Source organism: Betta splendens, chromosome 19 (genome assembly GCF_900634795.4).
Source record: "Betta splendens chromosome 19, fBetSpl5.4, whole genome shotgun sequence".
NCBI lineage: Eukaryota > Metazoa > Chordata > Actinopteri > Anabantiformes > Osphronemidae > Betta > Betta splendens.
The window spans coordinates 5,260,318-5,272,273 of NC_040898.2; the positions used below are offsets into that span (position 1 = coordinate 5,260,318).

The following is an 11,956-nucleotide window of genomic DNA, read 5'->3' on the forward strand; positions in this document are numbered from 1 at the left end:
CCTTCACATCACCATCAACAATCATCCAATGATTTTATCAAAGTGAACACAAAAAATAATTCAAGGAAGCAAATGACTTTTTTTTTTCTTATTGCTTATCTCTCAATTGACATTTGGATTAATAAAGTCTTTTTATGACAGCGAGTTCCATGTACAGTAGGCTGCTGGGAGTGTTTAGGGACAACGCTTGATCCTGGACAAGCTTGGATGGTGCATTCAAGGTCCGTGGGTGAAAGGGCAGCCACGGGAGCTAGCACTCGCTGTGTACGGCCTTCGCCATCCAGTCAGCTCTTGCGACCAGTAACCTCAGTCTGTCCCCCGATGACTGGATCAGCTCCCGTCCACTGAGGCAGAGATGCACAGACAACAACATGTTACTCATGACGTGTCGGCACGGTTTAGAGTCAGACTCGCGTGCCTCGTACCTGTGGTAGTCCAGGCCCAGCAGGCTGACGCCGTTAACAGCCAGGATCCTGTCTCCTGGCTCCAGCTTCTCACACCGGGCTGCAGGGGAGTCTGGCAGCACTGCACGGATGAAGACGCCTTTAAACGTCAGGGACGTGTCCTGGAAGAGGGGTTGGATTGACTCATTGTGCCACTGAATGAGAGCAGGTAGAGGAGCTGTAGCCTCACCTTGGTGTCGACCAGAGCGAGGCCCAGTCCTCGGTCGCCTCGCTCCAGCTCCAGGCTAAACACCTCATCGTAACACTCTTCCTCGTCTTCCTCCTGCTTGTCGTCTTCCTCCTTTAGCTCCACAATCCTCTTCATGCTGGGGCAGCCTGCTTTCAAGGGGTCTACTCTGAGGGCAGCGAGGCATTCAAAGACTAGTCCGCCTGATGAAATAAAAGGAAATCAGCTGCTCTGGTTGTCTGCATGAAAATAAAGACAACCAGAGAAACAAACCTTCATCGTGCGCCTCCTCCGGCTCCGCTTTCGCCTGATCCCCGGGGTCTGCGACGTGTGGGGTGGTGGGCGGGGTGAGGAGACAGGAGGGATCCAGAGCGGACCTGTTCACCTCTCTGCTCTGCACCTCCAGATTTTTGAGCTTCTGGGACAAAAGGACCGCGACACAGGAGCTGAATTCGTCCAGGTAGAGGGGGGAGGGGGGTGACGGGGGTGACGGGGGTGAGGCAGCAGAAGTAGCGGAAGGGGGAGGGGGGTCCCGGAGAATTTCTGGTGGCTCGGATTTAGAGTCCTTCAAATCGCTACCGCTCTGGATGAGAGAGAAGCAAGACTCAAGAAGAAGCTGATGTGTTTCCTAGTGACAGTTTGACAAATAGCCTGAAAGTCCTCTTTTGTACCTGGTGCTTTCCAGCTGAGACGTCGTTGAAGTGGGGACGAGAAAGCGAGGCGACGAAGGCTTTGAGCTGCTCCAGCTGTTCGCTCACACCTGGAACCCTGACTGGCCTCGCGAGCTGGAACTGGTGCCCCCCATCGGGCAGCACCAGCGGGTGGTGGGTGTCGAAGTTCTCCAGGACGTCAGCTTAATAAGCAGAAAAGACGCCATCTGTATTAAACTACCACAGCTATGAACTGGACCAGAACCAGTCAGCGCGCTGGGTCCTCACCAGGCTGCAGTGCCGCTGCCCGGTCGCCCCCCGATGGAGCCCAGCTCAGGTTCTGAGGACAGGCCGGGCTGTAGAGGCTCAACAGGTGGTTGAGCTGGGCCGGGTTCAGAGCGGAGTAGTCAGAGCGCAGGGACGCCCAGGATGTCTGCACACACGGTTCTACAGTCACTGGTCCGACTGGTTTCCACGCACAGACCACGGGACCCTTACTGTACCTGCAGTAAGCTCTTCCTCGGCGTCGCCAGCAGGTTGATGGCCGACGACAGCTTCTGGGTGTGCTCCGAGGCCAGTTCCCCCAGTCCGGTGGCGTGGGCCCAGTCCAGGAGCAGGTCCAGATTGGCTCGCATCCGCACGCCCATGGACCACTGGTAGAACCCTGGCTCTGAGCCTGTGAACACGTCAGGACAGAGGACACATTTACCATCAGTTATTTGTTTAGTCCTTCAGACTTCTGGAAGTGTGATACTTTGAGGAAATACAACAAATAAACATTATTACATCTGTTTATACAGCTTTCTTAAAACGTTGACATGATAATAAAGTCAAAAATAAATGTTTATGGGCACTGGGAATGGGAATTTGTTATGTTTTGTGTCAGTTTTGGGTAATATGTAATAGCTCCTGGTGGCCACTAGGGGGTAGTCACAGCTAAACCATACTTTCTCTCTCCCTCTTCATTTCATCTGTCAAATCCGAGCAATGAGATCACTTGAAACCTGACCTCCAGCTTGTCTTGGGCTATCCCCACATCACTGAGCCAAACGTGACATCGTGGAGCGTCGGAACCTCATACCTCTCTCCATGAGGGAGTTGAAGACGGAGGCGTTGATGAAGTAGAAGAGGTAGCCGACGAGCTGGGAGGCGATGTCAGGATGGAGCTGGGCGTCCGAGAGCAGGCTCCAGGTGTCGGCCAGGACGCTCACGATGGCCCGGACCTCCCCGGCCACCCGCGGGTCGGCGCTCTGTCTGAAGGGGTTGCAGTCCAGAAGGCCCGGCAGGACGGGGTAGAGGATCTGGAGCAGAGGAGCACAACTGCCGGTGACTCACTCATCCCTGTGGCGCTGGAGGCTGCCCCCACTCATGTGGGTCAGTTTGGGGTTGGAAACGTTAGCGTGCGGCGAGCGGGATCCGATCGGCGGCCTGCGCTCAGGCATGCGGGCCTCCGTGAGGACGTCGGACCACCCATCCTGCCCCTCACGCCCCGACACGAAGCCAGCGCGACACCAGCAGCAGAGGAGGACGGGGAACCGCTTCCAGCCAAGCGTCCTCCCTGCTCCTCAGGACAACGCCGGCTTTGTTCGGGTTAATTGTGCGCAGACATCCCCTCTCTCTTACACCCACCGGGCCTCCAGCGCCCGCCGCGGAGACGCATTCCTGACAAAAAAAAAGAGGCCGAATCTGGCTGGTGTGGGCTTGGCATGGCGCTGCAGCAGGACTGCTGAGTGAAGGCTTGCGGAGGAATCCACCCCGAGAGCAGCTCGGCTTACGCTCGCTACACGGGAGCCGCGAGACGGTGGGAACGGACGAGCTCCGGGCCCGGTAGCCGGAGCGGCTTCATTCACCGGGTTCTGGCATCCGGGGGATCACCGCATGCATCCGCGGCACGCACAGCACGGTCCCCATGGCGCTCGTAGCGCTCGTAGGCCGCGCCGTCTAACCGCAGGCCTGTTTAAGTGCGTCTATATTCATCACGCCATGTCTTCGGTAGGAATAGCTGCTCACCAGTGGCGCCTTTTGTTTTCCGAGCCGGCGGCAATTACACATAAATAGGCCAAAACAAACAGCGCTAAGAAAATGTTATCGTCGCTGTTTTGATTTACGGCCACTGTCACTGTCTCCCGATCCGGGCTCAGATCAAATCCTGGCTCCTAAACGTGATGAACTAAAACACTTATCCAATATAAATGACGTCTCGCGAGCGAAACCGGCGCAGCCATGCTGGATTATACATGGATTTACTGACGGAGCCCATCTGGAAGTCATTTGCTTCATCAAGCAGACTTGTTGAGGGAAGCGCGCGTGGTGCTACAGGTACTTAGAGAACCACATCCTCCTGCAGCGAGCAAGAATGTGCAGAGCGCGTTCAAATTCCTCCAATTTGTCCTTTACAGGCGCGTCAGTGCAACGGCTGCCCCACGCGAGGAAAGTGAAGTGGATCATTGAGCCCAGCCGAGCAGGAGTCCAATCAGCTCTCACTGCTACGAATGGACTCCACTGGGCAGAACCCGGCGTTAACCCCTCACGTCAGCTGCAGCTACTGACGTTCACAGACTGGGACATGGTGGGACCAACATAAAACAGGCCGCCCACCCCTCCACTGCTCCTTGGACGGCACTTCCACCCACACCCATACGGCTCCGATGGAAATTCGTCTGGAACTTTCCCGGCACCAATCCATGTAATGGGTGTGGCGCTGGAGGGAAGCGGCGCACGGCTGGATCCTGGGAGTGGAATTAAACCCCGCTTTGTCTTCGTGGACGGAAAGAACCGGAGGGAGAGACGCACAATTTGTGCAATCGGACAACAACCATCGAACCTTTACAGCCATGTGTGCTATTGAACTTCAAAGACAAATACAATTAATAATACTGAGGAAGTGAGTTTACGGCTCTGACCTATGACCCCTGCAGTCTGTGCTGGGTAGAATCCAACCGTTTGTGCATCAGGGTGAAGAAAGTAAAATAGGTCTTGCATCTCATTTGTGTAATTCGAGGCTGCAATGCAAAGACTCCTTGGCAGCAGTTAGACACCTCTGGCTTGTTTCCTTTATCCTCCCCCAGTACACACACACACGCACGCACGCACACACACACACACACACACACACACACACACACACACACACACACACACACACACACACACACACACACAGTGTCCTGTCTCTGCCCTGTCATAATGCCCCCAGTGTGGTCTGGCACCGTGGCTGGTCCATCTATTAGAAGCTGACAGAGCAGCTGACTGGGGCCCTTTATTCTCAGCCAGTCCATGATTATTTTTCTCTCTTAAAGTCGCCGTTCTAATCTTCAGTGAGTGGACCAGATGGTGCCTGGTTACGTTTGGCCAGGAAGCTGCAGCTCAGGTAGATGTCGACCCTCTATGTCACTGGTTCCGGACCTTTAGAAGCGACCTGTGATGGGCCTCTCACCTTGGTGATGTAATAGACGCACTGCTGGAAGGCGAGCAGGACGACCTCCTCCAGGACGGCCATTGTCTCCTCACTCGCTGAACTGACACATGACAGATGAAGCTCCTTCATGGCTGAAAACATCAGGCGCCGGGATGGTTAATAGTTTTTGTAATAATCCTCAGCTCACTCAGCTTTAACTGCCATATAATTACATGTATCATGCAACTAACCCAGTTTCTGTATCTCTTCGCTCTCATCTTCATGTCCTTGTTCCTTTCTGGTTCTCCACTCCAGAAAGAGAGGCAGTTGCTGCTGGATGAAGTGCAACAGCTCCAGACTGTTGGACATCCACACCACCAGGGGGCGAAGTCCCGGGACGGCCTCCTGCAGGCTGAAGGGCGGTAGGCCCTCTGGGTTTGGCCCGTCAACGTCGAGACTGCGGTAAAGCAACACAGATTTACAGTTTTGTCTGGGATTTGTTTGACAGCTGATTGTTTGAGACAAACGGAAGCGTGCTTACGCTTCAGGCTGAGCGGCTGCGAGATCCTTAGTGCACTCCTGCAAGGACACAGAAAAGGCTCTGAGCATGAACAATGACAATATATAAACGTGAGGAATCAATAGATGGAGTTCCTTAGACGATCTTAGTAGAACTCACCCACACGGCACTTTGAACTCCGCGGGCAGTAAGCAGCAGAAGCCTGCGCAGGTCCGAGGTGTGGAGACTTGTGGACGAATGCTGCAAACACGCGCACAGCAAAAACGCCGGCGTCAGCGGCGGCCTCTCTTCCCCGCTGCCACTTCCCATTGCAACGACCTCCTCCACGATACGCTCCTCGTCTCCAGCCTCGTAGCTCAGAGTCAGGCTGCGGCCCTGGGGCGACCGTAGGAGCATTGGGGCCCGAGGGTCCACGCGGTGGCTCATGGCTGCAGCGCTGCTCGTTGCAGCGGCAGCCGCGTGACCCGGGATCCTGAGCTCAGGCGCCGCGCTGCTAACTTCCTTTATTTAAAGAGCAGGAAGAAGAAATGACACAGAAACAAAGGGCCTCGCGTTGTTGCGCGGCATGTGGTGCGTTGCCTCACTTTGGGCGTCAGGGGGTCCTTGAAGAGAAACAGGTAGCGCCGACCCAGGCCGATGACGTCGCCGGGGCTGAGCGGCGTCTCCGCTTGCAGCGTCTCGCCGTTCCTGGTGACTGCGGCCTCCCGCTCCGGGCAGAGCGCCGTGGCGCCACCGCTGCCGCCGCGGTGGAGGCGGCAGTGTCTCGGAAGAACGTCGTCGGCGAAGAGGAGGATGTCAGGCTTGGATGCGTCCTCGCCGTGGCCTGGTCGGCCTATCGAAACGCTGGGTGCCGCAAGTAAGTAGATGACAAAGTCCTGAGCGGAAGGAGACATGATATTGTGATACTACACTTCAATGAATGCGTTACATTGTTGAACTGTAATAGTCTTGTTTTGACCTGTACACAGTTCCCTCTCAGTCAGAGCTTAGCGGTCTGGTCATGTGGAGGCATTAGAATTATACCCCTGATCCAACCCTCATTATACAAACAATGATATATTAATCACACCGAGTGGGAGGCTCGGCGTGCAGGGATTACAGTGTGTGACATTTCCCTTGTGATGTCTGTCTTCTCCAGTGGGACGGATTTAACCGGCTGAATTCATTCTAGCGGAACAACCTGTGCCTCCACTGCCAGTAGCGAGCAGGAAGCAGTACCGCGGCTGTGCTGCCGCTTCCTCGGCCCCTCATGACCGCTGCTGACACCCGTACCGAGCCTCGCACCGGCCGCCTCCCTGCCGCTACAACTGCCCTGGAACAACAGCCCTGGCGTGTTCAACAGTCAGTGAATCAGTCGCAATGTGGACATTCGTTCCCTTCTGGCATTAGTCTCCCTTTTTACTCTGTTCCAGGCAAAAAGTCCTCACCAGTGGATGAATCAGAGCTGAGGGATAGCGCAGCCTTGTTGGATATGAGAAAATATGTATGTTTCTGTTTTATTCAGGCATTTTAGCTAATCGGCATTTAACAGAGCCAGCGAAGCAAAGGACACGGTTGCTAAGTTATATTAGCTTTGATCCCGATGAGTCTGTTGCCATGCAAAGATGGATATCATGCTGTAAGCAGCATGCTAATGAGAAGCATATCCTTGTAGCTTACTGCGTGAATACTGTTGTGTGTTTTGTGGGCTCACCAGCCTCCAGCCTCCAGAAGCAAAGAGTTAGGTTGATCCTAACTACTTGTTCTGAGTTGTAACGCGTAATCGTGTGGGTCAGTCAGGTGTTTAGGTGTCGTACCTGAGTGGGACTGCAGCCCTGCAGCAGCAGCAGGTATGGACAGTCGTGAGGAGGGTGAATGGAGTACTGTGTGGTGTTATCGTCGCTGCTCTCCGTCTCCTCCCTCTCCGACTCCTCTCCTTCGCCCTCGTCTTTCGGCCCGGCCGGACAGAGGGCCTCTGTCTCGGCCCGCGACCCGCCGTCCCCCTCGGGGGGACCCGGCGGGCTGTGAATGTGGTTCTGTTGGGGGTTTATTTTTGGACGCTCGCAGCTCTGCAGCGCGGTTGGGTTCAGGCTTTCGCTGCGACTCTTCACACAATTGTCGGCGTCGGGCTCCGGCTTGTTCTCGCTCTCGGAATCTAGGAGGTCCATCTCACTTCTGCTCCTCCAGAGCCTGTGGCCTCGACCCATAGTCCTCTCTATGAGAGTGGAGGTCACCCTGGAGCGACTCTTCTGCAGCTTGCGAGCCTGAGCATTGATACCTAACAGGAACAGAGGAGACAAGGTGGTAGAATGGGCCCTCCTGTAAAGTAAGCAATAACAGAGCCGCTATATAAATAAATTAGGCACAAGGGCAATGGAATTCGATCGGGCAGCTCCCACATTTTCCTGAAGGTGAGGCGTGTGTTCGTCATTGGCGCATCACGTGCGTGTGCCAGAGTCAACACGCACAAGCTCCACACAGGAAACAGACCTCGGTTGGGGGGGAAAAAAGAGGCCGAGCTCATGGAAATAAAGCTGAGGCACGCAGCAGGCGTCCACACGCTGACACCGATAGGGCGCTATCACAAGCTGTGCCATTACAGGAGCAAAAGCACAAAACAGGACGCACAGCTGTGTCAACCGCGGCAGCAGCGATAGCAGAAGCCCCCGTGCACGTTCACAGCGTCACGGCGCGTTTGGGTCGGGTCTCCACGGAACGCTGGGGACCGCTTTCCTGTTCGGCTGCAGCGAGCGTTGCAAATATTAGCGGATCCAGGAGTTAATGGCCTTTTGAAGCAGTGTCGGAGTTACAGTAAGAGTGGGTGGGCCACTGGAAACAGCTGAATTAAATCACAGCGTGTCTGCGATGTCACTCTAATTTAGAGGTTCTGGGTGGATTTTAGCGGCAGTAAGAATAAATTGTAATCCGGCTTTTGCGCCAGAAACTGAAAAGAACGAACAAAAAGAAAGCGTAGACCTATTAAAATATAGTTTAGCCTGTGTGGCTTGGCAGAGTTTCACTGGAAACTCGACATGCGGGCAGACCGCACTTTCACTGTGAGAACCGGGTTTAATACTGACACTGCTTTATTGAACGATGAAAACCTTCTTTACAGCACACGCGGATGCTCGTGAGTCAGGATGTGGCCTCGTGTGAATGAATCCTTTCCCCACAGCAGCCCGGGACCGGACCGGGCCCGTGTACCGTACCGGCAGTGACCGTGTCCTTGTCCCTGGACGTCTTCTCCTCGGCCAGGCTCCTCCTCTGGATCTCGAAGCGTCTCGCCATCCCGTCTCTGGGCTTCCAGAGCGCCTGGAGCAGCAGCGGCTTCTCGTTGTCCCCGACCACCCGGAAGCCCTCCGTCCTCCACTGATGGCCGCCGACGGCGCCGATGGTGTCGCAGAGGACGTAGGACTCGGCCTCCTTCTTGTTCAGTCCGTACCTGGATGACGGGTTTTAACATAAAGTCCAGTGATTCTGCAGCAGAGCTCAGCGTGGACACGCGAGGGCTCAGTCAGAGCATGTGGCGCGCAGACGTTCACGCAAGCTCAGGTAACACGTGGTCCTACCGTTCCAGGGCCTCTTTCACCAGCTCCTTTGCACAGGAGTGCGTGGTGGCCAGCACGCTTTTGTAGTGAGCCCCTTCACAGATTTCGTTGCCAAAGATCTTCAGGATTCCCGGGGCAGTGATCTGATTGGACAGCTCAGACGGGTCGTCAGCGATCAGAGCATCGGCAGCGATCACTGCGTGACGTAATGCAGCAACAAAGAAAGACATCTAAAGATTTAGACCATAATTCATTGCTAAAGCATTGTTTAGAGTAAGTGTGACGTACTGCTGGACTTCCTGGACTGAATGGACAGCGATGAGCGGATGCTGGCTGTCAGGGCCATGGAGCCAGAGGTGGAGGCGGAGGCGGGTCCACGGAAGACACCTGAGAGGCGGTTGGCATGGCGATGGATGCGACTCTTGCTTGGCTGTCTGATCGCTACGGCTTCGGCCGACCGGCCGGTGGAGGAACTGCCCGTAGAGGAAGCGGACCTGGTGAATGAGCAAGAGATGAGGAAGAACAGAACAATTAGATAAGATAAAAGTAGATCGGTAAATATTTAGACTCTGACATCAAGAGTCAGGGGAGTGAGAGATACCATGATAGTTGGAGATGGAGAAATAATAACGGAAATACACTGAAAAGAAAGGGTCAAAATATAAATGGACTGTGTTACTGTGCCCCAGTTTGTTGCATGCTGTGCTGGTACAATCAGTGCCTCCACCACTCAGCTGTGCCCGGCGCAAGAATAAAATAATGCAGCGTTGTTTAGAGCCTGTAAGCTTCTTATGGTTCAAAGGTTCCAGTTATGCCACCACTTGGATGTAACTTCTGATTTAATAGCATTAGTGATGGTGAAACGCTGCGATCAGGCAGCGGAATGTGTTGTGATGGGCCGATGGCACACGAGCAGGCTGTCAGTCAAACTGACGTGTTTACAGGATTTCAGATATGTTTTTATATATCGTTATGGTAAAACTGAAATACATCACGCACTTCCAGCTAACTTTCCGACTAATCAGAACTCGGTGTGGGGTTTGAAGGCATACTCACTGCTGAGATCCATCACTTATCTTCCTCCCCAGCTTCACAAACCGTCTCCGCGTGGAAACTGGTCTCGGTGGGAGCGAGCGCAGCTCATCGGAGGGAAACTTCATCTGAGACATCCTCGCCGCGTCGACTCGGGTTCGCGTGTGCGCGTTAAACTGTTGCAGACTCCGCTCTAAGTCAAGGCAGAGAGCGCCTATCGCGTCCCATCAGCTTGTCATTCACACACGACGGCTTCGCTTCATTCCTGGGATGTTTCATCCGGCACGAGCTTCATTGTACGGTGCGCGCTCCGGAACAGGCGCTGCAGATGTTCCCGGCCCCGTTCCAGCTGTTGGAGCCGCTGTTGGAGCCAACGGCTCAAGTTACAGGTTCGCCTCTCGCTGCCTCCGACTCGCTGACAGATCAAATGGAGTTAATAAAGCCGGATGACAGGAGTTCGGCATGGTCGGGTCGAGTCAGACGTGCATTCCTTTACGCGTGGCGCACGGAGAGGCCGTTTCTTTCAAAGCCATCGCGGAGCCGCTCTCCAGATGTGAGTCGACGGCGCAAGTGCTCCAAGACGCCAAGTGGGCGCGCACTCACTACGACTTTCAAAATAAAACCGTCACCAGAGAGCGTGTTGGCGTCATGTTCCGGCGGTGCGCTGAAAAGCCTTGTGAGTTCGTGGACCTTGTCGTCAGCCCTCATGCTCAACACCAACCGAATAAACCGAAGCCTCAACATCACTGCGGTTATGACTCCATCTTCTGGCTGCACGCAGATCACAAGTCAAATCAAGCCACTTACTTTGGCAAAACTAATGCAAATCATGAAGTTTGATGATCACATATTTCTGTAATCAACTTTTATTTAACGTATATTTTTGTTGAAAAAGAACTGTTGAGTGGCTGAATTTGTCCATTCGTTTTTCGTTTGTTTGTTTTATTTCGTTTTACTTTGTTTCTTGTTTATTCTGAAGGATTTCCTGTCCGTATGTGAGCTGCTTGCTACACACTAATGGCAGTAGAGTCACTGCGAGCACCTGCTGCACCTCCTGAATAGCAGCCACTTGCTCTATCTCGGTGCAGGCAGGTACTTTGATGTCTAATCCTGACTGATGTTGCCAGGTTTGCCAAATAAACGCTGACATACTCTACAATAAGCTAGAGGGTCTGTGGAGGATACATGTGTAATATTAATACTGTTAGTAACGGCAGTTAATTATTGCAGTCACTCCTGCCAATAAGTAACATTATCCTGATACACTTGTGTCGGTATCCTATTTTGACCAGTAGAGGGCGCATTTTCCTTCATAACGCCTTAAAATCATTAAGATTAGTATTAAGTATTTATAGAGCAGCGTCTGTAAGCTATTTGCATCTTTTTATTATCAGTATTATTTGCATTAAACTGCAGCATGAGCCCTTTTTTATGTTTCTCTCCTGCATGGACAGATAAATGGGCTTATGGGTCATGGGTTGCGGCTGCTCTGGTCAAGCCCTACTTACGTGAGGTGACTCTGTTGATACCTGAGCACTTGTGACAGCTCCTGCAGTGTTGTGCATGTACAGTATGGGGCTTCCTTCACATGTCATGGTAGCGTAAGATCATACTCTCTAGGTCTGCTGCAGGTTGGCCTTATTTCCTCACACTACATCAGAAAGATTATCCCATCCATCTAATTGTGGGGAGAGAGAGAGGCATCTGCGATTGGGGCAAGGTCAGCTGTTCTTGGAATGTAGGTAGAGAGCAGAAGGGCTTATCTGGTAATCAGATCCCCTGTTAGAGGAACGATACCTGCAGCAGGAGGCCTGGGGACTTAACATACAGCTTATACAGCAGGGATTCCACTGCAAAATACTGTAAAGCATGTTTGCAAAGGTTCTCTCTCTCCTCTTCTGTCTCACTTTGCCAAAGGCATTGCGACATTAAATATTTCTTAAACACCAGTTTTTCACCCTTTTGAACTTCACTGTGTGTGATTATGTTTTTTTGATTTGAGTTTTATCTGATGTTTTGTTAGAAGTGACATGCAGCAACTGAAAGATTAAGCCAAATTTTCAAGCTTAATATCTCAGCCCTCTCTATCTCAGGCAGATAAAATTTGGAAGGGGAGCAAGTTTAGCCTAAATTTCATAAACATGAACCAAACTTATCAATTGATGATATGCAAAGTCATAACAGAGCTTGCTCCCCACAA

At 52.9% G+C, this 11,956-nt stretch overlaps 1 protein-coding gene and 1 long non-coding RNA gene across 2 annotated transcripts in view; one reads left to right on the top strand and one right to left on the bottom strand.

The window, feature by feature from the left end:
• The window catches only part of LOC114846327 (ras-associating and dilute domain-containing protein-like), a 10,481-nt gene extending 51 nt beyond the window's left edge, over nt 1–10,430 (bottom strand). Inside the window, exons 1-18 of the mRNA XM_029135220.3 lie at nt 9,781–10,430; nt 9,013–9,218; nt 8,746–8,920; nt 8,386–8,618; nt 6,994–7,454; nt 5,782–6,072; nt 5,357–5,698; nt 5,219–5,256; nt 4,929–5,134; nt 4,717–4,829; nt 2,362–2,581; nt 1,784–1,956; nt 1,569–1,713; nt 1,302–1,483; nt 904–1,213; nt 634–833; nt 426–565; nt 1–344 (exon numbers count right to left, since the gene is read on the bottom strand). The exon at nt 1–344 is cut by the window's left edge and continues 51 nt beyond it. Of these exons, the coding sequence (XP_028991053.1) occupies nt 251–344; nt 426–565; nt 634–833; nt 904–1,213; nt 1,302–1,483; nt 1,569–1,713; nt 1,784–1,956; nt 2,362–2,581; nt 4,717–4,829; nt 4,929–5,134; nt 5,219–5,256; nt 5,357–5,698; nt 5,782–6,072; nt 6,994–7,454; nt 8,386–8,618; nt 8,746–8,920; nt 9,013–9,218; nt 9,781–9,893 (3,642 nt within the window). The 5' untranslated portion in view covers nt 9,894–10,430 and the 3' untranslated portion in view covers nt 1–250. The remainder of the gene's footprint in view (nt 345–425; nt 566–633; nt 834–903; nt 1,214–1,301; nt 1,484–1,568; nt 1,714–1,783; nt 1,957–2,361; nt 2,582–4,716; nt 4,830–4,928; nt 5,135–5,218; nt 5,257–5,356; nt 5,699–5,781; nt 6,073–6,993; nt 7,455–8,385; nt 8,619–8,745; nt 8,921–9,012; nt 9,219–9,780) is intronic.
• Nucleotides 2,577–5,133, top strand: LOC129603424 (uncharacterized). The gene is made up of 3 exons (XR_008693277.1): nt 2,577–3,599; nt 3,680–4,853; nt 4,993–5,133. It is a non-coding gene; the product is annotated as an uncharacterized LOC129603424 (long non-coding RNA).
• Nucleotides 10,431–11,956: the final 1,526 nt, after the last annotated feature.